The 25,724-nt window shown below is 45.4% G+C and overlaps 1 protein-coding gene across 3 annotated transcripts; it reads right to left on the bottom strand.

Moving 5' to 3' along the window:
- Positions 1-5,368: 5,368 nt before the first annotated feature.
- On the bottom strand, positions 5,369-16,973 carry ZBTB2 (zinc finger and BTB domain containing 2). 3 transcript variants are annotated; one of them, XM_074862847.1, is made up of 3 exons: positions 16,502-16,973; positions 11,740-11,923; positions 5,369-9,732 (listed from the first exon to the last, which is right to left on the bottom strand). In XM_074862847.1, the coding sequence occupies exons 2-3, from the start codon at positions 11,910-11,912 to the stop codon at positions 8,370-8,372; spliced, it is 1,536 nt and encodes a 511-aa protein (XP_074718948.1). In that variant the 5' UTR covers positions 11,913-11,923; positions 16,502-16,973; the 3' UTR covers positions 5,369-8,369. The 3 variants fall into 3 exon arrangements, with proteins under 3 accessions (XP_074718948.1, XP_074718951.1, XP_074718949.1); XM_074862850.1 differs by lacking the exon at positions 16,502-16,973 and adding an exon at positions 10,343-10,613 and having other exon boundaries at positions 11,740-11,834; XM_074862848.1 differs by lacking the exons at positions 11,740-11,923; positions 16,502-16,973 and adding an exon at positions 10,186-10,336.
- Between the last annotated feature and the right edge of the window lie 8,751 nt (positions 16,974-25,724).

The raw sequence follows: 25,724 nt of genomic DNA, 5'->3' as shown, positions 1-25,724 counted from the left end.
CGTGTTTCCCATGCTGTTGCTCACCTTCTGTGAGAGGTAGGTTAAGATTTTGTTCCTGTTGTACTATGTGATGCTCATCTATGGTAGCGTGCAGTCATCAGTTCTGGGGTCTTTACAGTTGTGTTTGAGAAATGTGGGGAGTTCAAATAATTGGAATGTTGACATAAACATGGTTGCCGTGCTGTTAGGAGCTAGTGTCTTCCTGCATGTGGTTCAGGTTTTGTTCAGGGTTAAGCAACTATTTAAGAATATCACTGGGAAACCTACCCCAAGGTTGGAGAATTATGAGTGGCTGGGTGTGTGGAGTAGCATGGGCAAGTACCTAGAACAGTGGGCACCTCCAGTGTATTGGAACTTCACTCCTGCACAGGTGCAGAATCCTGAAGAGCTAGTGGAATATTTGGAAAAAGTATGTTGTCACCCAGGTAATTCCAGAGAGGCACAGCTCACTGCAACATGCTGGGGCATAGCCCACGCTTACCCGGTGCTATTAAACACTGTTCAGCACCCTCAAGAGGAAGAGAAGGGCTCTGCACCTGCTAACCAAGTAACAGAAACTGCAGCCACTACAAGCCCGAGGACAGGCGCTGAAGCTGAACCAGAGAACCAACCCATGATGGTGTCAGCTGCTCCCATACAGAAGAAGAAATACACAAGAAAATCCCCTTGCGGTGTACAGGGTGATGATGAATCAGGCCCATCACAAGAACAGGAGGAGGAGGCAGAGCCAGTGATAGTCACCCAATCCTTATCCCTGAGTGAGCTGCGAGACATAAAAAAAGATTTCAGCCGCCATCCAGATGAGCAACTTGTTACCTGACTGCTCCGATGCTGGGATAGCGGGGCCAGTGGCATGGAACTAGAGGGCAGGGAAGCCAGGCAGCTGGGATCCCTGTCTAGGGAAGGGGGCATTGACAAAGCCATTGGAAAGGAGACACAAAATCTGAGTCTCTGGCAGAATACTGATGTTGTCCTCTGTCCCTTGGAATGTGTAGGTTTTCCCAGCATTTCTAACGCCGTATGTAAAAATAAGATGATTATATCCATCTAAAAAATCTTGCACCGGTTGCTTCGTGGTACCTTCAAAGAATTCTTCTTGAGTTGTTTCAGGTCCAAACACTCGTGAAAAAGTGAACTTCTGCATCATCTGTTCAGCAGTTTTTTTACTTAGTCAACTCAAAGAATTTTTGGGAGGCTTCAGTACGACGCTTGTTGAATCTTCAAGTGAAACACAGTTCTGCAATTCATTTTCTCTTTCCAACGATGTAAATGGCCTAATACACAGGCAAACTTGTATGTGTCCCTTAGGCTCCAAACTGCTCCTCTGGCTTGTGTTCGAGCTTGAAGAAACCAAAGACAAATCAGGAGAGAGATCTGTTTTAAGATCTTCTATGCTTACTGGTCCTGTTCTTTGAAGTGGCTCAACACTAGCAATATAGGATGGTCTGCAAAATTCCTCTTTATCCAAATTCAGTTCCATCCTGTGCTGTCACGATCTAGAAGTCTTATTCATCAGCTACACAGAGTCACAGGGCAAGATGTTAAAAATGTGCTCTACACTGCAGCCGGGAAGAATGGCCCTACCTGGAGTCTCTGGCAGAGAGCACCAGGGGAGACCCCTGGGGTTTTGGAGTCGGGGATACAGAGGATCAGAAGACCGCTATACTCCAACCAAAAAGGAGATACTGGCAGCATATGAAGGGGTCTGAGCTGCTTCAGAGGTGATTGGGACTGAAGCACAGCTCCTCCTGGGTCCCCGACTGCCAGTGCTGGGCTGGATGTTCAAAGGGAGTGTCCCCTCTACACACCATGCAGCTGATGCCACGTGGAGTAAATGGATTGCATTAATCACACAATGGGGTTGAATAGGGAGCCCCAGCTGTCCGGGAATATTGGAAGTGATCACAAATTGGCCAGAAGGCAAAGATTTTGGAATGGCGCCAGAGGAAGAGGTAGCATGTGCTGAAGAGGCCCCACCATATAATAAACTACTGGATAACGAGAAGCGATATGCCCTGTTTACCGATGGGTCCTGTCGCATTTTGGGGAAACATCGAAGGTGGAAGGCAGCTGTATGGAGCCCCACACAATGGGTTGCTGAAGCTGCTGAAGGAGAAGGTGAATCGAGTCAGTTCGCAGAGATGAAAGCCATCCAGCTGGCCTTGGATATCGCTGAGTGAGAAAAGTGGCCAGTGCTCTACCTCTATACTGACTCACGGATGGTGGCAGCTGCGCTGTGGGGGTGTTTACAGCGGTGGAAACGGAGCAACTGGCAGCGCAGAGGCAAACCCATCTGGGCTGCTGAATTATGGCAAGATATTGCTGCTCGAGTAGAGAATCTTGTTGTGAAAGTACGCCATGTAGACGCTCACGTACCCAAGAGCTGGGCCACTGAAGAACATCAGAACAACCAACAGGCAGATCAGGCTGCCAAGATCAAGCCGGCTCAAGTAGATCTGGACTGGCAACATAAGGGTGAACATTTTCTGGCTTGCTGGGCCCATGACTCCTCAGGGCATCAGGGAAGAGATGCAACATATAGATGGGCTCATGACCAAGGGGTGGACTTAACCATGGATGCTATTGCACAGGTAATCCATGAATGTGAGACATGTGCTACGATCAAGCAAGCCAAATGGTTAAAGCCCATTTGGTATGGAGGATGATGGTCAAAATATAAATATGGGGAGGCCTGGCAGATTGATTATATCACACTCCCACAAACTTGGCAAGGCAAACACTATGTGCTTACAATGGTGGAAGCAGCCACTGGTTGGTTGGAAACTTATGCTGTGCCCCATGCCACTGCCCGGAACACCATTTTAGGCCTTGAGGAGAAAGTCTTATGGCAGCATGGCACGCCAGAAAGGATTGAGTCAGATAATGGGACATATTTCTGAAACAACCTCATAGACGCCTGGGCCAAAGAACATGGCATTGAGTGGATATATCACATTCCCTACCATGCACCAGCCTCTGGGAAAATTGAGCGATACAATGGATTGCTGAAAACTACACTGAGAGCAATGGGTGGTAGAACTTTCAAACACTGGGATGTGCATTTAGCAAAAGCCACCTGGTTAGCCAATACCAGAGGATCAGCTTGCTAGCTGGCTCTGCTCAATCAAACGTTCTGCATACCATGGATGAGGATAAAAGCCCCTGTAGTGTGCATTAAAAATATGTTGGGGAAGACCGTCTGGGTTACTCCTGCATTGGGTAAAGGTAAACCCATGCGTGGGATTACTTTTGCCCAAGGACCTGGGTGCACTTGGTGGGTAATGCAGGAAAAGTCTTAAGGAAAAGAATTGAAGGAAACGTGGGTTTATCAGGAAGCTCCCTTAGAAAGCGTAGGGTCTGCTTCAGAACTGGGCCTGACACAGTCAGCAGAGCGGAGGCAGGCTGGAGTGGTGGGGTGCCTCCTCCATACTCTACAGAGCAGTACAGTAAGTGTACATTTGTGTTAACTTGCATTTTGTGGCTCTGCTTCTCTCTTCTCTGAGTAGGTTTGCTGAGGTTACAGGGAAGCTTTGGTTTTGGCCAAGGTGACAGGCATGGACTGAATCTGAGGAAGACCTGCTGGCAGCGCCTTCAGCACGAGGCCTAAAATACTGGCACTGCAGCGACAGCTGCTCAGAGACGACGCTGAGCTCTGCATCTTGGCACACGTGATTTGTTCAAAAGCATGGATGTGTAGACAGCATGGCAGCAAGGCTGTACTGCAGGGGAAGCATGTTTCATGATTTTGGCTAAATTTCATTAAAATATGTCCTTTTTAATGGCAGGCTTGATAGAAGCCCATATTTAAGGACAGTGAGTTTGTCTTACTTCTAGAGATGATCACGGATCATTTGACAAATATACATTAACAAAGCATCCTGCAAAAGACTTTTTGCTGCTTCTTTGCTTTCCTGTGGTTTTGGTATGAATTGGATTTCATAATCTAGTGACAACAACAGGCATTTTTACAAACCAAAGCAAATGAACAAAACCAGAGCTGTAGAAATGGAAACATACTGCCTCAGGTAGGCCAACAGCTGGGCTTTTTAAACAGTCAGCCTTTATCACTACTGGTAGTATATCACCTAGATTTCATTATGAAGGTATGCTGCTGTAACTAACAGAGTAATATTTACAATGTTGAAGTAGGAATGTTAAATGTAATTTGTTTTCTTTAAGTAGCCTAAATACTCCTAATCATTCATAACTATGAAGTATCTTGCCACATGGAAACATTCGTGGAGTTTTAGGAAGCAATAAATAACAGTGTCAATGACAGAACTCCAAAATGAACTCTCCCTTAGTTGTGTTTACTTTTTAAGATTAAAAGGTGTGGAAATACAATCAAGGAAAAATACTTTAATTTGGTTAAGAATGAATCAGTTTCGTCTTCAGTTGCTTTGGCCGAAGATTAAACTAAAGAACTGTATTACTCTCCAAAAAGGCAAACAACCTGAAAAAAGTAATCCCGCTGTTAAGCAGACTGGGAAGAACCATTGCAAGGGATTGTGATGCCACTGGGTGCCATAGAACCTGCTCTTGTCTAACCAGGTTTCCTTTAATTAAGGTAAAAGATGTTACTTAAAGCAAGCAGAAAGAAATCTACTTTTTTTTTTTGCGACTGACTACCTTTTGTGACTGATGCGATTATTTTATGGGATTTGAAGCTGAAGAGCCACGAAGCAGATTTTCTAAACATTAAGGTAGCAATTTAAGGCCCTGCAGTGTAAAGAGGAGCACAGCTTAAACTATTCAATGTTTGTAACACCAGTATCTAGTAATAAATTCTGCCCCTGCAGAAGCAGAATGATTATCAGACCAGTGACCAAGAAGATACTTGATACAAAGTTGATGAAAAATGTCAATTGTAGAGGACTGCAAACTTTGCTTTCTATTGATCAGATAGATTTGTAGGTGTTTGGTACTTCTGAAGAGGTGTCTTGTCAAGTGATATGCCTGGGAAATCAACTTTGAAGTTACTCCTTCGGAAATACACTGGGGCTGAAGCCCATAGCCTTGAATGATGGCAGATTTTCACTGATTATTCAGTAGTTCCTGCAATCATTTGGTAGAGAATTCACAACTTCAGCAGGTGAGCAGACTGAATGAGCAATGAGCAACGTGGCCACAAATTTCTGAGTCAAAAGGTGAAAGATAAAACCTGAAGTTGTCTCTAATTGTAATAATTCAGATGAGATTTAACAAAGACGCTTGAAGAAAACTATAGTTGTGCTGTAATTACCCAAATTCTTGATGCAGCTGTTAATAACCAGAATATACTGTTCCTAATTCATTGTAGAGGAACAAAACTGCTCAAGCAGCGAGAGGCAATGACTTGAACATCACTATGGAGCATCAGACAATAAAGGGTATTATAGAAAAATAATCTCTTTATTGTGGTCTTTTTCTCTTTACCTGACAGTGTTATTTTCTTAAGAATAAATATTAACAGGTGAAAGTATCTCTGCTGAGCCTACAATTTCATGTTTCTTTCAGCAGCAGTGCTGTCATAACCAATTTCTTCCCCAGCTGCTTGTCCCTGCCCTACGCTGCCCCTTTTTTCTGGGCAGTACACCGGCTTGCGAGGTCACACTGCCCACCAGGCAAGGGGCCTGCCCGAGTGGGAGTCACCGCTTCACACCCTCTTCACCTTGGATGTTGCCAGCAGCAACACTGGCTTCAGTAAGCCTCCTCCCTGTTCATTTCTGCCCTTGTACAATCCGGGAGTCATCTGAAACCCTCTGCAGAGCTAAAATAGGGAACAGATTTGACAGAAAACCAGCATTTTTTAAAGACTGGTTGCTTTTCAGTGGAATCAGTTCACTTAAACCCATTCAACATACAACTGAGCAAACATCATGTTCTCCAAACAGTGGAGAAGGAGAGGTGAGAGCAGTAATAAGGTAAGGACCCAGAGCTGCTGAATGCCTCACAAAAAATCGTTTGGCCGTGTACACCCTTCTGATACAACCAGTCACCTGGGGAATTGAGCTAAACTGTTGTACTCTGCACTTCAGCAGAGCTGGAGCTCTGAAAGAGGAGAAAAAAAAAAAAAAGCATCTGACTAAGCAGTTACTAATACCTGAGGCGGCAGCACCTTTAGCAGCTGTAGTCATTTTGGAAATGAACTTGTGACTATCCCCTATAAACCACAGCTACCTCAGAAGGCAACCTTACCCTGAATTAGGAAAGATTTATTCTTTTGTCTTCCTACTCTGAGAGCATTTCAGACTGAGATGAAATGAAAAAACGCATTTAAAGAAATTATGCTGGTAGATGAAGATCCTAAAAAAGTTTTTAAATGGGCAACACTAAAATAATTCTGTAAGATGTTGGTTTTTTACCTCAAAACACTTTTATACTTTGAAGTAAAATAAATTGATTTTAAAACTATTACTCTAATACAAAAGATGATAAACTCGACACCACTTACAATAAACTTTACAATAATTGTCACCTTGTAATAAACCAGAAAAAACCAAATATGTGCTAAATTTTGTGCTAAATCCACTTTTAAGCTTTAGTAAGCTATTTGTTCACCTGTATGATGGAGGTTTTAGTCTGATAAACAGAATAAATCACTTGGCTTTTAAACCAATTCATTAAGAGCTCTTTCAGAAAAATCAAAAGCCAACAACCTTTCACCTTCAACTCAATAAATCATATCCCATTTAATTAAGTTTTTATTCAATGAAATGATGTATAAAAACTTACAAATCTGAGAACTTAACTATACACAAAAAGATGATATTCAGTTTAAACGTATACACAGAGAAGAGCTGTGGTTTGTGACTTGCCCTCTCCCACCCCTCCCCCCAAAACACACACTGTCTCCATTTACGATGGGGCACTTATTCTGTTCGCTTACGCCTTCCATTGGCCCAGTAATTGCTCGGTGGGCTTCATTGCTGCTGTCAGTTTAGGTTTTTAGGCTACCAGCAAAAAATCTGGGCATCTATATAAAATAATAAGAATCAACAACTTGATTTTTAACACAAAGATGCAGTGCTACCATCAGCAGTAACTAAAACTACAGAATTCACCCTTTTAGTTCTTGCAGACTTTGTCTTGGCTTTGAAAATAACAGGACTCTCACGAGAGCAGAATTTGCCAGCCAGCACTACAGATTCACTTTAAAACAACCATGATCCCCTGTTCCTAGAATGTCTCTGCACCACTTTTTCTTCCTCTTAAGTCATGCCATTAGACCAAATGAAATCATGGACATTCCTTGCCTGAGTAAGGCAATAAAGCTTTTCTCTCTCCTTTCATCTAGAATGACTCAAACCTGTAGCTAACAACACATGCATGTGCTGCACTAATGATGGTACAGTGCTCACCAGTATGTCACTTCTCTAGTTTTCTTTGTAGCTTGGGTGACAACACTTACCCATAAGCTTCTCCAACAGGCAAATAAAAATGCACACAGCTCAGGACGTTTTAAATTTGATTGAAAATAACCTGTGCAATGACTAGTTTTGTCAAACAACTGAAGGACTTTCTGGGCTGAATCTGAGAGTAGACGGCCAGTTACTTAAAAAGGATGTGTGCATTTATTTACCTGTACCAAATACACATACAAACACTTTCTATATATATATATATAAAAATCTTTGTACATATACAGTATTTTTTATATATATATATATAAAGATTGCCATCACATTATTATTACAGCTACTTAAGTCAAAATTTGACTAAGTAACTACTTTGCTTGACTCAATGATGCTATCTGAAACAGATACCCAAAAGCATACTTGAAGGAAAACATAAGGCTAAAAGAAAACCAACACCCTCAGCTCTTTTTAATTCAATGAACAGAGATTTTTGCATTAACTGAGAAAAGTTCTGAGGGTTTTAAGTTATAACCTTAATCAACTTGCATGTGGACTTCTAAAAAGCATGGTGTTTAATTTGCCAGATCTTCTCAAAATGCCTTTTACCAGGGAAACTTATATATATATATATATATTCTTTGCTTACCAAACTGATACTCTGTTTCTCATTACACTCATCATTGTATCTAAATACACTTTTAAGCAATCTAAATTTTGTTTAAAATCTATTAAATTTGGATTAACTAATACTATCAACATAGTTAGCTGTATTATTTTTTCACACGTTCCTTTGTATTAAAATCAATTATGTTGTGGTTTGATGCAAGAGCTTTTTGTTTGTTTTGGTGGGAGAGGCAAAGTCCAATTTCCTAACGTGCCAGTACAGTTCTGGTTGCTGAAGACAAAGGGTGGGAAGGAGGCTGGTGGAAAAGATGGCAGGGGTAAGTGAGGTAAGAGGTGGGGGAAGGAAAAAATTGATTTAATAAAAAAAATGAGTAAAGAAACTTTAAAAAATTGATATAGGTTTCACATTCAGTCTAACAACACTGCTTCCTGCTCCTTTTTGATGGAGGCTAACACTGCATTATCAGTCTCTGTGGCTTCTGTGTCCCCACCACCTAGCAGAATGGAGCGATCTTCTTCTAGTGTAAAGACAGAGTTTTGATTTTGGCACGAATGTTTGACTACTTCATTGGGAGTTGAAAATGTTTTGTCACACAAGTTACATTTGTAGGGCTTGTTGGTCTGTACTAGCATGTTGTCCATTTGACTGCCTTCCTCAAAAGTACAGAGTTCCAGAGTCTGTTTGTCCACCATGGTGTATGTGTCCATGCTCTGGTTTAGGCACACGTGTCTGGCAGCCTGGTTAGCCCTACAAAAGCTTTTGTCACAAGTGCTGCACTTGAAGGGCTTGCCAGTGTGTATGTACATGTGCTCCCTCCAGTGGCTTTTCTGAATAAATTTGCGACCACAGATGGAACATTCGTATTTCCGTCTTTTTACTTCCCTCTCTTGATCTGCCTGCTCCAAGTTGTCTATGTCTGCAATATCAGAGGGGGGCGGTGTCTCTGACTGCTGCTGCCCATCAATTATTGGGGAGTCTGAGATCTGCTGCAGCTCGCTGTCACTAATCATCCCTGCTTCAGGCACTTCCACAGCATCTTTATCAGCTGTGTTGTTACAGAGAGACAAAGAAATATTACTTTCTCCCTGCTGGCTAGACGTGAAGGGAACTCCTGTGTGGATCTGCAGGTGCTCACGCAAACTACTTCGCAAATTGAACCGGCGACCGCAGAGGTGGCAGGCATAGTATTTTGGGAAGCTTCCGTTCCTTTTCATAATGCTTGGCTTGACATGTGCTATTGTGAGTGAGGCGGGCTGTTCATCTGAAGAAGATGCCTCCATGTTGGCCTCTTCTCCTGCAGGTGAATTATTACCAGCAGCAGATACCAATTCTGGAGATAAAGAAGATGGCAATGGGTCAGAAGTGGACATATTTGTCCGGGTCACTTGTGGCAGAGTTGTAGCTAACTGCGAGAGCTGTGAGCCTTCAGAAACCTGCTCTTGGTTCATCCGTGATGTCTGCGGCCTTGGTTCTCGCCCGAGTTTGTCAGTCGCTGATGTAACCTTAGTGGGATGTCTTATCTGGTGATCTGCAATCTGAATGCCGTATAATGAAGATGCTAATGGAAAAACTTGATCCGGGTGAGAAAAAGTTCCCTGACTTGCAAGGCTGGCCTCTTGAATTAGTGGATATGCATGCAGAAACTTTATTCCCTGTTCTAGTCGAACTGGGTCAATGAGTTGCGGTGCCATCTTCCCAGTGTACATCAAATGCAAGAGATAACTGAAGATATCTGGCTGTATGTCAGTTGCTTTCAAACGGACACATTCGCTGAAAGATGAAACAAAATGATCAATAAGAGATAAGGAAGATCTTTTTTACCAGATCTAGGTTATTCAGGCATTAATAAAAATCTGAGGCATCTACTTAAATTCAAAAGACAGAATCTGCAATAAATATCAGGAAGCACTTTAATGTAAAAGAGCTAATCTTATTGGTCACTTCAAAGATGAGATTTTTTTCCTCAGAGAAGTAACTAACTTGAAAGACAAAGCTGTCCCATTGCAATCTACACCTTTCTAAATTGCTCTTATGGTATAGATTTGTTGTCACATATTAATACATTTTGTAAATTGCAAAGATATTTTCCCCCTTTTTTTGGTTGGAATCAAACACATCTGTAGCTAAATTAAAACCTGCTAGCACTGGACTCTAAATTCACAATCCATTAAACTTTTCTCAGTACTTAGCCCTGAGAACACCTAAAATTAATCTGGCACTTGCCTGTTTGGCTTCTGTGTCTTACTCATGTTTACAGCTACAGTTCTGCAAATGTGAGTATCACCTTGTCTCAACTGCATTACGACCCAGAAACTGTGCAGGACAGGGTGTGAATCCTCTGAGGATCTGGTGCAACAGGTGCAGCCTTAGCACATCTAACCTGTGGAGGCCAGGTCCCTTACAAAGCAGAAGGGTAGCTTCTTTCCTTGAATAGGGAGGAATAAATGGTAGCACCAGCAGTACACCTGGTCAGACTAACAGTCCCTTGCGTAGAGCACTCGACAAAGAGAGACACTTTGGCTGTGATGCCCACTTCAGCCTAACAGGACTGAAACCACCACCATCCTCCAGCTGAGAGCATGCCCTATGCATCAAGCTTTAGGATACTCTGGACTGAAACAGCCACCACTCCTCCGGCTGAAGCTGGATCTCTGTGCAGAAAGAGAGGCAAGGTTCACAGAAGAAAGAAAATCAGGAACATCTTGGTTAGGCCAGTTAGCTAACAGAAGAGGATCTGGGATTCTAATAGTTTTCAAAGTTACTTGTAGCTCTTGTATTAAACAAACATTAAATAAAAGATAGAAATCCAGAAACAGACATGACTGCACACTGAAGTCTGAATGTTCTAACCACAGTAGGCTACCAAGCTGAGGACAAAATTATAGCCAATTCTTCCATTTCTTGAGGTGCATCCTTCTTGAGCGCTCTCTCTGACTGCTTCTGAATTCAGATACATTACTCAAAAGTAAACTTTGCAGTGCTTTCTTCCTTGGATGACTGTGTGCTCTTGATGGAGCATCAAGACTGATACATCTGCCTGCACGCCAGTCTCAGAAGTGCAAATGCACTTAGTCCTTGATGTTTACTTTTGGCTAAGAGCTCTTAGCCGAAGAGTTAAGAGTTTGACTCACTTAACATAAACTTTTTGAGATAGTTCCAATAATTGGGAAAAAGACAAAAAAAAAAAATCTTTAAAACAGTCTTACGCTTTCATTATCTTTTCAATGCCCTCCATGTAAGGCTACCCACAAAAAAAAGAAGGAAAAAAAAAAAGAAGAAACAGAAACCCCCTTATTTTCTACAACTATGTAGTATTTTATTATTTAACAGACTTTGGTAAACCGTGGGGAAAAAAAAAAGAAACATATTAACCTCTTTTATAAGTTTATTTCTTAAAATCTCCTAGAAAATCCTTATTGGGTTGTATATAATGTTATGGAAAGTCAAGAATAGTGCCAAGACAGAGTAGAGGATAGCGAGTGGGGGAAGGAAAGTGCAAGAGTGAAGACAGGTTCCTTCAAGTTTTTGATTCTAGGAATTCTATGCTTTTTTAAAGATAAAGAACTTGTGCTAAATTATAACGTTAGTGTTAATTAATCACAGTTCAACTTTAGCATGTTTTAAAGTGAGATTCTAGTTTACAGATAAGACTGGATTTCATATTCCTTATGTCATGGCAAGAAGCAAAAAGAACACTTTCAGGTTTCAGAATGCTGCTAGATGTCTTTAGCTTAGCTAACTGAACAACATTTAAACAGCAAACCTTTTTATAGTTACCTGGTTTGATGAACAAACAACATCTTGAAGTAGTTGGAGAAAGAAGCAAGGACCGATTTGTGTGCCTTGAAGTAGACATCACCAATGGCAACGGTGCAGTCACACAGGAAACCGAACTCTCTCTGAGCATTTAGTTGCTGCAGCAGAATAAGTCCATGGTTGGCCAAATCCATTTTTTTACACTCTGAAAAGAAAATTATTTCCATGTAAAACTTAACAGTAGATGCACAGATGCAACAGTAGCTGTCTCTTAACAGGTATTTTCCTCTAATATCCGTATGTCATGCTTTAGTAACACCTCTTAATCCCAAGCTGCTGTATAAATGGTATCTTACACATAAGCAAGGATCTCTGTTTCATGATGGGCAATGCGATTCACAGAGGTGCAAGTGATTTGCTGATGCTTAAAGAGCAAAGGAGAGCTAGGACCAAAAAGTTCTGAAAAGGCATGGCAGGGGGACTTGCATACAGAAGCATAAATAGCTAAAGGAGAGTAAAAAATATGAATAAGTAGTAAAACAACCTATTTGTCATGGGAAGAACAAAGTATTTTGGCTGCCATTCGTCTGTTCAAACAGGAAAAATAAATCTCCCTTCTGGTATCAGTCACCCTCATCTAAGTGGGTGGGAGAGACAAGAGCAGAACCCAATAAAAGACAAGTTAGATACTTTTAACCTGAATTTTCACTGTCTCTGTATATCTTTTACCTAAAAGTTATGTGTCCATCCAGCTGAATCCAAACCCAGCATTAAATAATTAAGCATTTTTGATGGTTATGCCCTCTCATGGGAAATACCAGATACATACCTGAGTCTTCCCAGGCTGAAACAATGAATTCATTCTAGGTATTGGCAAGCCCTCTGGACCATCAGAACAGGAGGGGCCGATCCTTTTATACCACAACTATTTATTTATTTATTGAGATCAGCTACAACAGCATCTTGTAAGGAGCCTGTGTGCCAGAGTGCCTCATTTTCGCCTAGCAAATCAAGAAACCCAAGGGGTGAGAGGTATGGTTCTGTTCATTGCTGGCCATCGGCACAAGGTAAGATAACTAATGGTAAAATGTGGCACCAACCTGAGCCCCCCTAAACCAGGGCTTCCGCAGCCCCCCACCCTCCCTGCACTTCCTTGTACCAGCTGATGGAGGCTGTCCTCAAAGAACTACCTAAGAGCTATGTCCTGGTTTTGGCTGGGATAGAGCTATTTTTTTTTCCCTTCTTAGTAGCTAGAATGGTGCTGTGTTTTGGATTCAGTACAGGATTTGGTATGAGAAGAATATTGATAATACACTGATGTTTTTTGTTGTTGGTAAAAAATCAAGGTCTTTTCAACTTCCCGTGTCCTGCCAGGGTGCAGGTACACAAGAAGCTGTGAGGGAGCGTAGCCAAAGCCACGGACCCAAACGGGGTGATGGAATATTCTATATTGTATAGTAATGTCATGCTCAGTATATAGAAGAGGGTTGATCAGGAAGCTCACTCTCGCTTCCGGGATTGTGGTTTCGGGATTCTCGCTTCTCTGGGATCGCTAGCCAGGAACGGGCTGGGCATCAGTTGGTGGGTGGTGAGCAATCACATTGTGCATTACTCGTTTGCACTTTCTATTATTATTATCATTATTATTTTAATTTTATTTTACTTCAATTATTAAATTGTTTTTATCTCACCCTACAAGTCTCCTTACCTTTACCCCTCCAATTCTCTCCCCCATTCCCCAGGGTGGAGGAGGGTGAGCGGCTGTGTGGTGTTTGGCTGCTGGCCAGGCTTAAACCACAACAGCTATAAACTTTTTCTCAAGGATTTGAGGGCAGCCTTGGAAGCAAGAATGGATAACGTTGGGGGAAAAAATAGCCAGGGAAACGCATCAGGACAGTTGCGTATGGTTGGATGGATGAATATAGGGTTAGTAAGATCAACAAGTGGATACAAACTTAACCAAAACAAACAGAGCTTTGAGCAGAAAAAGCGAAGTATGAAGTAATGTAGGTCTGTACATAGGCATGTAAAACAGCAAGAGAAGTCAACAAAATTCCTGGGCACGTTATGCCCAGAACAGTGCAGATGCTCTATGAACAGAAAAGAAAGAGAAGGTGAAACCAGGAGAAATGGATCAAAAGCAGTAGATTTCTAAAAAGTCTTGGGTTTTTTTCCCTCCAAATTTATGGAAATTTTAGGTAAGGTACAAACAGCTCGTTTCTTCTATACAGTAAGAGTGTGCCTTTTTGGGAAAAAGAATAAAAGTGTATTCCACATATGCCAATATGTTTAGTCATTGGAGAAACAAGTATTTCTACCTGTTGGACAGTGAAGAATGCCCTCAACCAATAACCAGGCTGAGCAAATGCATTCCTTTGCATTCACATGAGATCAGTGCTCGTTTGAGTCAGGGGTATAAGGGCAAAGAAAGAAATACAATTTAAGATACAGCTGATTATTTTCTTACAGTTAATAAGAGGGAAAAAAAAACCAAAACAGGTTTCAACTCTCTTCAGATCCATCCTCTCCTCCCTAAATTACTGTTTGGATAACTGAAGTTTGTATAAACACTATGCTAAAATCCTCTCCCTCTCTCCAAAAGAGGGAATACTTGCTGTCAGCAGTAACAAAAATCATGTTCATCATTATTTAATCCTGCAAGATGCTCCACGGAGGCAGACTTTGTGATGTTATGGAAAACACACTAGACTTTTTTTTTTTTTTCCTGGTAGCTTTAATTTAGGTTATTCTATTTGCTATATTTTTTAATTCACCAGTGCTGAGTTTGGTTTGTACTTGGGCAGCAAAGCTTGTCAGGCAGAGCAAACCATCAATGTGAGGGAACTCTGAGCCAGAAAGGCATTCTTTCTAGTTATTATCATCCTAAGTTTATTTAGCTTATAGTTTCACCCTTATCCAAACAGCAGTCACTGTGGCAGCTGAAGCTGTTACCCTTCATCAGAGACCTGAATTAATCTTTTCACAAAATGATACAGTGTTTGTACACGTGGGCAACACTAAGTTTTTGTGTCTATTTGAAAGATAGTTAAATGCTTTGAACTGAAAGCACTAGAAGGATTACACTCTAAGGAAATTATAGAGCAGAGAAGAGTAAGGAAAGCACTTTGTCTCTCTTTTATGTATAGAAGGGTACATTACAGGTATGCAAATGTTCAGGAGTTTCACCCTTAGCTAAATAAAATGATGATTGACACCGGCAGGGCTGTATTTTAGCGCTGACCGATTCAACAACTGTGTAAAACACTTCTTGTGCCCTGAAACCCTAAAGGGACAGTCCTTCCATTGCACGGTTGACAGGCTGGCCTGGCTCAGCTTTAGCATAACTTTTGAAATGACCCGATCTGCTCAACGGTGGGTGAGAACCCACGCGAGGCTGGGTCCTTTCCGAAAGCGTCCGCTTATTTCGGAGACCAGGAAGGGAGAAGCGGTGGGCACAAGTCAAGGATGCGACGGAGAGGCCGGTGCCACACCACAGATGAGAAGAGAGAGGCCGAGGAGGAAAACGCTGGCGAGGACGAGGCGGGGGGAGAGCGCGGACACCGGGAGCCGCTCGGGCAGGGGAAGCCGGCCGTGCTGACAGGACACAGCTCGGGCCCGGCCCAGCGCCGCCCGTCTGTCCTCGCACCCCTCGGCGGGGGCCAGGCCTCCCAACAAACCCCCGCGCCCCTTCCAGGCCGGCGGCAGAGGGCACCGGCCCGGCGCCCCCAGAGCAACGGCAGCTGCAGGCCCCGCCTGCCACGGCGGGGCCGCACGTGTGCGCGCCGGCAGCGGGGGGAGGGAAGGGGGCGCGCGCCGTAGCGCGCGGCGGGGGGGGCGTGGCTCGCCGCCCGCCCTCTCTCGTCCCCGGAGTCACGCTCGGCCCCTGCGACGCAGGAGACGGCGCCCTCCCATTGGCCGCCGGGGCGGAAGGCCGGGCGGCCGCGCGCCGCTCTCACTGGCTGCGCCCCGCCCCTCCCGCCCCTCTCTCCGCCCGCCTCCCCGCCCCTCCTCACCCCACCCCCCCCACACCGCCCCCCCGCGCACGCCACGCGCGCACGAACGGACGGAGACGGCGCGAGACGCAGCGCGAGCGGAGCCGCCAGGGCGCGCGAGACGGGAACCGCCGCCGCCGCCGCCGCCAGGGCCGCCCAGCCCTGCCGAGGAGAGACAGGCGGGGCCGCCCCCTCCCGCGCCGCGCGGCGCCCTCCTCCCCCGCCCTTCCCTGCGCCGGATGCCGCCGGGGGGGGCCGCCCTGCTGCGGGCGGGCGGGCGAGAGGGAGGGAGGAGGGAGGGCGGGTGCGCGGGCCCCGACCGGCCCAGCCGAGCCCCGCGCCGGGGCGACACCGGCCCCCACCCCCCCTTCCCTCCCTCCACTCCTTCCCCCTCCCTCCCTCCCGCGGCGCGGCCCACCCCCCCGGCCCTCCCCTCCCCTCCCCTCGGCGCGGGCCCATCCCCCCCCCGGGCTGTGTCCCGGATGGAGCCGCCCGGCCCGGCCCGGCCCGGCGGGGGTTTGTCAGGAGGCCAGGCAGCCCCAGCGGCGCCAGGCGCGGCCCTCCTCCTCCTCCTCCTCCTCCGCGGCCCCCTCGGCCCGCCGCGGCGCGGCCGGGCGCCCCTCGCACACAATGAGGAGGTAGGGCCGAGCAGGCCCCGCCGCGCCCCCGCGTCCGCCCGCCCGCCGCCGCCGCCGCCTCAGCCCAGGCCGCGGCCGGTGCGGCGGGGCCGGGCGCACGTGCGGACGGCGGCGCCGGGATCCCCCGCGGGGCGCGGCGCGGCCGTTGCTCACCTGGGGGGCGCGGGCCGCCGAGGCGCCTGGTGCCGCGCGGGCCGCCGCCGTCTCCGCGCCCAGCAGCAGCAGCAACAACGGAGTCAGCGCGGCGGCGGCGGCGGCGGCTTTTCCTGTCCGGTTACGTTAGGGTCACATGACCGAGAGCGGAGCACAGAGGCTGCAGCGAGGAGCCCCCGCCGGGGGGGAGGGGAGGCGGCGAGCGCTGTGGCGGCAGCAGCAGCAGCAGCAGGAGCCACCCAGCCCCCGCCCGCCCCTCCCTCCCCCGCCCGCCGCGCGCAGCGCGGGCCTCACCGGCGGGACCGGCCCCGCCGCCGCCGCCCTCCCGCCGGGCACCCCCCGGCCTAAAGCCTCCGCCTGCGGCGGAGCGGGGCGCGAGTCCTGCGGCGGGCGCGCTGCCCCTTTAAAACTCCCGGGGGGGTGGCGGCGGGGGTGTGGGGACCGGTGCAGCCCCCCCCATCCCCCCTCCCCCATCCCCCCTTACTGCTCGCCGCCGGGCGGGGGCGGCTCCGCCGCTGCCAGCGCCCCTCCGCCGCCCGGGCTGCAGAATAACGGACCGGGCCGCCGCCGGCTCTTCGGCGGGCCCGGCTCGGGGCCGCGGCAGCGTGCGCGGCCGGGCCGGGGCGGCGCTGCGCTGCGCTCGCCACCGCCTTCCCGGCGCCGCGGCGGCAGAGCTGCCCGCCACCAGCGCGCCCGGTGCCGCCGGGGGTGCCCGGCCTCGACGCCGGGGGGCACCGGGTGGCTCCCGCCGGGCGGCGCTTGGCGGCCGAGCGAGGCTCGGGGCGGCGGGAGGGGGCTGCGGCGGGTTCTCCGTCCGATCTCCCGGGGAGAAGTGGCGGGCACAGGTGCGTCCCTTCGCTTCCCGCGGAGCCACCGGGCGCCTGGAGACGGGGACAAACCGGCGGTGGGATGGGACGCGGCGTCCCGGGGCTCTCGGGCACCGAACTTTTTGAGCGGGTGTCGCCGTCCCCGTCCCGCTGGCTCCTCTCCAGGTGTCATTTCTAGCAGAGTCGTCCTTCGGTGCTCTGGCCCGGCCCGGTGGTGCGGGGCTTCGGAGGGCCGGTCTTTGTGGAAGCGTCCTGGCTGTGCTTCGGTTGAACGGTCAAATGCGAGGTTACAAGTTCACTTGTCAAAAAAGAGCGATTCGGGAGTACAGAAGTGGAAAAGTTGCTTTTTGTCTGTTTAGGCGGACAAGTTATTTGAACTAGGTATTTTTAACTCGGCTTTTTAAGGCAGGGACACAGCAGTCTTCTGTAAAAATCTCATCTGCAACTTTGCACAGTGGCAGATTCGGTTGCGGTGGGGCGCGGAGAGAAGGCGGCTGTAGCCAGGCCTTGTTTTAGCTGAACCTAAAGTGTGCTATAGCGTTCGTGGGTGCTTATAAAACTGCATAAATAAATGCACCAACGTACACAGGGATACGTGAAAAAACTGTCGGTCTTGCAAAAGTTATTAACTTGGAGTCGTTAGTGTGGAGCAGGGAGGCTGTCTTCTGCAAGGGGCTGGGAAGTCCCTGAAGAAAGGGAAGGGTGAGCCCTGCGTTGGGCTTGAGCGTGACTTCTCCGAGACAGAGAATCGGTCTGGGCACGGCCCAGGTCTGCACCTTGTTGTAAGGTGACATCCGCTAACTGGGAGCGGTGGCGCGGACAAAGCCGTATTCAAAGAGAAACTTTGTTGTTGAAAACCTTGTGGGAAGATACTTGGCTGACAATAGTTAAAGAGGGTTCCTTCGGAACCCCTGCCCCGGGGGGCCTGCTCCTGCTATGTTAAGTGTGCTTTCTGTTGTTAGGAACAGCATATGCTACAATGTGGATGATTTGAATTAGGTCCAGATTGTTATTACCTTTTTAAAGCAAGTTATTACCTAAGCAAGCTTTTAGGGGGCTGGCTGTAGCTGGGGTGATGTTTCCACAGTTATTAAGTAAGATATGCTATGGAAAAAAGGCCCAAACTCTTTTCATTTAGTGTCTTGACAGCAAGTGTGCTGACAGAAGGAGGAGGAGCCTTGTATGGTGGTTGGTTTGTAGACCAACAGGTGATTGCAGTTATTTTTACAGGATCTGAATGGATCAAGGACTAGACCAGTGTTATGTGAGTCTGACTCTGCTGTCTCCCACTGAAGTTAATGGAAGTCTTCATAGATGCAGCTTGAATCTGTTTGCATTATATAGCTCATGAATATTCATTTATTTATCCAAGTTAAGCTGCACTTGAAAACTAACTGGTTAAGTTCTAAAAAAAACCCAACCTCAAAACCCAACAATTTATTTTTAATTTTAGTGGAGCTGAAAGCTGATAGTCTGTTTGCTGCTGTTGCAGTAGTTTGAATGAAGCAGCTGAACAGAGCTGCATCTTTAGGACCCACTTCGGGTACCTGTGATGTGCTGAACTAGAAAGGATGCGTTTTTAACAGCTCTCTGAGCTCTGCTATGTGAGCGCATGGCAAAAGTTCACAGAGTGTATTTAACCAGTATACTTGGCAGATTTTTTTTTCCCTGCGTGTTTCCTTTGCATTTCAACTCTGCAAACTAAATACACAGTAAAGAGAGGAGATGGACGTTTGAACTCAAGTCACTTAGTAGTGGATGATTTGTCTCGTTCTCGTGGAAGATGGTGAAAGTGATATAACTTATAATTTTTAATTAAATTGAGTGGGCTCCTTAAGAAAACCATTGTGTTTCTGGCAGGCTTTGTAGCCTGTTTTTTCTCTTTTATGTTGCACTTGGACTACTTCTGTGTTGGCATTTGTGTGGGATTCTCCTCTCTGCTATCTCTGAAACTGGAGAGAAATTAACTTAGTTATGTTTTTTTATTAATAGCTCATAATTCATCTTTAAAACACCTTTGTTTGGACTGCAATACTTTTATCCAGCAATAATGCAGTTCTTAATTTAAAAGTATTCTGTCTGATTCAAGGCCCATTGGAATCTCTCAGAAGATTTCTGTGTTGAGTTTAATGCTGCTGAACTTCACGCCTTTGGTGCTGACTTACACCCGAAGCATGTCATCTGTGTCATAGGGAGCGATAAGCAGTTCATCTGTTGCATTTTGGACACCTGACTTAAGATGTGAATCTAAAATTTTACTGCCATCTCATCTTTAGAGTGTGGTTTTTTTTTTTTAACAATTACAGTCCATGCAGCTGAAATTGTAATTAAACTTTATCCTTGTCTCATTAAGTGGTATTATTGTGCTTGTCGTTTTTACATGCTGGTTTTTTTCCCCTGAGTTTCTTGAGGTACTTGTTTAGGATTTTTCTAGTTTTGTGACTTTTTGAAAGGACTGTTCGGACTGATTCAGATACTGCTGCACACCTGAGAGCATTCATGTTGTCGCTGATGATAGGATCAGTCCCTAGGTTTTTGGGCTTGCTTTGGTCTGCGCGTACCCAGATTAAAGACAGAATTTTGTCTGGTAAGATCATATTTTGCATTGTAAATGAGCATACTGCTGATGATTTAAGTGTTAATAGGATGACGAAAGTGTCTGCTAATCTGAGTAAAAATTCACTTGAGTGGTGGGAGGAACTTGATGCAGACCCAAGTCCTGTAAGTGTGTCTTTCTGGTAGAGTTCAGTCGAAATCTGGAGTGGCGTAGCAGATTTTTTTAGAATTACAGTTAAAACCTTAACAGCTCTAGTGACATTAATCAGGCTCAAACTGCTAAGGTTTTCAGTGAGTTTTCAAATTTCTCAGCATTTTTGAAAAATAAGAGGGCAGAGTCCCCATTCTGAAGAGCTCTTTGCTCACCACTCTCTGCGGTGCTGCTAGCCCACCAGACTGTCACTGGCTCTGCCGAAGCTCTGGGACTTGCACATCCTAGGCAATGGGCAGGAACTTTCCCTGAAGGTGTGGGGCACCGCTTCCACGTTGGCACAACTGTAGTAAAACATGAGTTTATATCAATGTTATAAATCTGTTTTATTAGCACAGCTGCCATTTCTAACACTTCCACTTCTGATTTATGTTGGTGAGAAGGCTCGGTGGGAAGCGCGACAGCTGCAGTAGCTTCTTGCTAGATGAGTAAATATTGCACCTCTGATAGTCTCCAACCTTTTCATCCAGGGCTGTATCCTCCCTTCCTGTCAGAATTTTTCACACTCTCGGTCCAAATCTCGCTCGTCTTTCACACAGCATTGGAAGCACGAAGACACGTAAAAGCGATCCCCAGGAAAAAACCCTGACGAAAGGGTACAGCAGCCATTGTGGAACAGCTCTGCTTTTTCTCACCTTGGCTTCCTTGCCATGGGGAGGCTGTTTGAGTACATGTGTGACAGGTGAGTGATCAGCCCCTGAGTAGATCCGAGCTTTCATGTTTTTGTGTTGTCCTAGAGGTGAAGGAGAACTATGGTGTGTAAGCCACTTTTTGTGTAGGCTGTATAAGGTGAAAAAAATGAAGAAATAGTCTTTACCATTCTGTAGGCTAAGCTGTTTTTCTGGTATCTATATATTAATTAGGAATTGTTTCTACACCTCGTGAACAAAGCTTTATCAACAGCTAGTGAGTAGCTGCAATTTAGACTGGGGAAATAATAATAATACTACTAAAAAAAAAGAAGATCCTTTTACTAGTACAACGTATGTCATCTAAGGAAATGGTTTAACTTTATGTATAGAATTTTTCTTGTTAGGAGTCTCATGTCTGTCAGGAATTAGCGTAACTGAACTGACACAGCTTCTGCAGTGTAGATTAGCCCTCTACTTCCTGGCTTTGCCTTAGTCCCAGGTTAGCCTGTTATGTGGGCCCTGCCTGCTTTTAACTGGAAAAGTTCAAACATGAGTATGCATTCTTGGCTGGAGTGATTTTTAGTGGAGCATGGCTATAAAGTTACAGTAATATATGTACTTGCATGTTTTGCTTTCCTTAGAAAAGACAGGATTCAAACTGCACCTGTACCGAGTGCCTTTTGAAAGCCCATGCAGGTGAGGTATTCTGTAGAGAAGGAAGTTCTAGGTGAGATAGCGTTGATACTATGTTCACAGTACAATCATCTGAATGGTGACTTCAAGCTCATGAGATACTTAATAAACATTTTGAATAAATAGTTTGTCAGCATTGACTCAAGCTTAGCTAGGAAAGTGGGGGGCAACAGTAATTGGTGATTACCATTGCTTAGTAGTCGTATTTTACCAGTTTGGAAAACGTATTTCTTGAATGGTTGGAGCCTGAAGATGAACATAAACAAGCAAATGAATGAACGCTGTCGGAGAAATGGTGATACTAGCTGTAGCTGCGATGCCTTCAACAGCTCAAAATAGAGTGAGGGGAAGAAAATCTTGTGCTTGTTTTAAGTTTGTTTAATAACGTTTGTTTAAAGACTCAGAAATGGGGGTGGTTTTCATGCTATGGGTGTGAGGAGAGGGAATTTTTTTGTTCTGTTTCCCCAGTGTGACTGGGTCTGTCCAACTCTTTGTCAACTGGAGGACCCCAAACTGTTGGAATTGCTTAGTTTGCTGAGATTCAGCCACCTGGGTTTCACGTGTAGTACAGAGTACACAGGTGATGGCAAGAAGTATGTCACTGGCAGGCACTCGGGGAATTGGGAGAAACAGGCTACCTGCATACAGTGTATAGATACGGCAAAATAATTTTCTAAGGCTGATAAAGATCTTTCCTTTCCTGCTGATTGTAAAAAATTAAGAGTCTCTTAAAAATCCTTTTCTCAGCTGGGGCTATATACATTTCAAGACCCTTTTTCCCTCTCCTAGATAGTTAAGCTTTCTTTTTTCCCCCAGGATGACAAATGTTTTGGGCAGTGGCTCTGTTTTTTAACCCTGTGCATATCACTTACTGCATGTGGCTACCTCAGACCATGCATCTCTTTTTGGTAGTTGTCACTCTGGTATCATAAACCGGTCTGTAGACGAGGGTGATGAGACTCCTGGCAGATGTTAAATGCCATCTGTTGAAGGAAGGTAGCACATCACAGACAAGTAGTTTCTAGCCTGTAGCCTTTCCCTGGACAGTATCTTGGTTCACCACAACCATTATCAGTACCAAGGACATCTGTCTGTGTCTTGTCTTAATGTTGGGTGCATTCCTTTACAAGGCAACTTTGTTACTTAGCTATCAGTAAATAGATGGCATTTAGGTGGGCACAAAGTATCCGGCGTTTTTTCCCCCCTATGAAACTTTGAACTGAAGTTTGTTCAGTTCCTAGGCCTAAGGTAGGATGGGGATGGAGAGACTCGTTCTCACATGTTTTAGTGTTCCTGTATTTTTGTTTCAGGCAGGTGCTTGAAGTTGGTGAGAATGTCGTCCTCATCGAAGCTTGTATGTGCTGGCTGGACTGAATATATGTTATGTTTGCAGAGAGCCCTAGGGAGGTGTCATGTATGTGCAGTTGCTCATCCAGCCAGCAGAGCTGATGCGCTGAACAGCACAGTTGAGAACAGGGACCGACACTGTAGCCAGTAGAGCTGTTTTATTACCCCACAAAAAAGGGATGGGAAGTCACAAGTCCCAACTCTGAGCATTCTTTGCTGTTCTACAAATAGCTGGTCTTAACGACAACTTTCTAGCAGATCTGCCAAAGAAAATAATCTGTAAGTTGTCCTTTACCTCATCTGATGGAAAAAAGCACAGACAGAAGCAGTCTGCACAGTTAGGATCCTTATAAAGGGTGGTCTAACAAGGTTCCGTATGAACAGAATTTTGCCATTCAGTCTTAATTTTGTGAAAAAGGTTAAAGTTTTAGAGTTCTGGACATACTGGGATTCCCCTCTGGTTTTCCTTGCAATAGCAATAAATAAAGAATATAAATTTATTTCCCCCCCTCCCCTCGGTGACCCTTACTGATTAGAATAGACCCATTTGGGCGAAGGCTTGCACTGTGCAAACTGTGAAGATGGTTCTTTTCAGTTTCACTATGAAGGGGTGTGGGGACGAGGCAGATGAAAGACAGGGGTATCCTCACAGCTGAGGCAGCTTTGTGTCGCTTCTGACATGGGGGTCTCACCTTGTCTCTGCCATAAAACTTCCCCCAGGTCCCCTTGCACGGGGTCCCCAGCCTGAAGCAGAAACAAAGATTGCAGGTGGGGAGAGTTTCCTACGCGCTGTCCGGTTGCAGGAGGGCTCTGCTCTCTGTGTGTGTCGTGCTGTGAAAGCTCAAGGTAGGTTCTTGCTGCACTCAACTTCCCAGCTTGGTGTTGATTCTTTATATGTAATATAGTGAGAATATTCTCACTTTGTAAGAAGTTGTACAGTTAGTTGCCAAACCAAAAACCCCTCATACTTTGATGCAGCTGCCAATGGGTACCTTGTGAAAATTATGGATACAAAGGTTTAATGTACAGTTAGGGCTTAACTGAAGCTGCAAAACTGCAGATAAGCCCCTCAACACAGTAAGTAGGATTGCAGGCTTGGAGGGAAGAAGAGTGTGATTTTTATGGATACGATTTTATGTGCTGATATAAACTGATTTAAGGTTTTCAGAAGTAACTGTGCTTCTCATGTTTTGAGGTGATTGACTTAGTAACTCTTAAATACAGTCCCAAGACAGAACACTTGAGATAATCAAGCCTAGACATGTTATGCTTTTAAAGAGCATCTAGGAGTCCTCAAATGACTTGTTAAAACCACTTTCCTGATAGATGCAGTTGGCCTGCAAATTTACATTTTAGCAATTTAGGTGAAATACTGAAACACTGAATGTGAGATGAATGGGAACTTATGTTCTTGAGCGTAAATATTACACCCAAGCGGGAGGGAAAAAAGCCCATTTGTCTAAAGGGGTGAAAAATGCTTGCTAGAAAAATTACAATTAAAATTATAACCTAATTCTCTGTTACTGGAATTAAGTGGTGCTTAGTAAGTTTTTCTGCTGCATAAAGGGTCTGATGTACTATTTCTGTAATAGCCCTGTGTAAGTCAGGAGATGGGTGCTGAGGAGCTGTTCTGCTGACCGATTCACTTCCCTGAGTGGGGCTGACGGTTCAGACCTTCTCAGCAGTTCAGAGAAGTGGTAGCTGAGCTGTTCCAGAACCCAGATCTCCAGGTATGACCTGTTCTGATTCGGAGGAGAAAGCCTACCCTTAAGAGGAGCTGCTGCTTCTTGGGAGGCTCCCATGCCACAGGTAACATAATTTATGGCAAAAGGATGGGTTTGTAGTCAGGTGTTTTTTCCTCGCTTTGCCTGACTTTATTCTTTTCATCATCACATATGTGTGTGATGTATTCAACAGGACTAATATCACACTTGGAAGTATTGTTTTCAGGTGAAGCGAGAACAGTAAGCTACTGCAAACATAGTTGCACTTCTAGCCTGAATTTAGTCATCGTCGCTTGTTAATGATGCTTCAGGAGCTTTTAACAGAATTCTTAGGTTATGTTCCTCAAGCAGTACAGTGGACTAACCTGTCTTTGAAGAAGGTGATACAACAACAGTTGTATAGTAGTTCCTGAAAACACATTTAGAAAGAGAAGTTGCTGGGGAAAAAAATCCCCTTATCCTCCGAGTAAGTGATAGTATTCTGGCGATAGCAATCTATAGACCTGTAGACTAGGATTAAAAAAAAAAACCACCTAAACTTTTACCTTAGAGGATAATTAAGACATCTTACCCTACACTAATTCACTCCTTGCAGCTTGTACTGCATCAGTAATAGATAAGAATTGGGTAATATGATAAGGTGGACAGCCTAGTAATAAGAGAAATTTTGTGAATCTTACTTTAGTTTATCATTCTGCTACAGCTTCCTGTGACCTCAGAAAAAAGCTCAAGTAGTTCCCCTTTCATATAAATACTTCCTAAATGAATGTATTCCCATCCAAGTATGTAAATACCTTTTTGTGATGGGTTAGAACGTAACATTAAATATATCTGCCAGGCATATTAAAATCACGCCAGGTAACTTAAGGAGAACCAGTAGTAGTGCTCTTTCCAAGCTTGGGACACTGTCACGGCTATCCAAGAAGGAGCTGGGGAGAATGAGGGAAAACTTCATCAACAGTCAGAAATGCAGGAAGTAGTTAAATTCTCAGCCTCTTTTTAGCTGTCAAGGGGACAAGGCAGTGGAGTCCTTTACCAAATGAATCTAGTCAGCACAGAAGGGATCCATCCTTCCGTCCTTGCTTATTAAGACAACAAAGCTAAATCTCGGCCTGCATCTGGGCACACACGCTAAAAAACTTCCCCTACAAATGCATCGTTAGGATCTCAGCTTTACGCTACCACATCCACAGATTAAGACTTCTCTAACATCACTAGTACAGCAGTTAGGAA

This window comes from Strix uralensis, chromosome 3 (assembly GCF_047716275.1).
Source record: "Strix uralensis isolate ZFMK-TIS-50842 chromosome 3, bStrUra1, whole genome shotgun sequence".
Lineage (NCBI taxonomy): Eukaryota > Metazoa > Chordata > Aves > Strigiformes > Strigidae > Strix > Strix uralensis.
The sequence above is the reverse complement of the archived record's forward strand: the minus strand, read 5'-3'. Positions and strand labels throughout refer to the sequence as shown.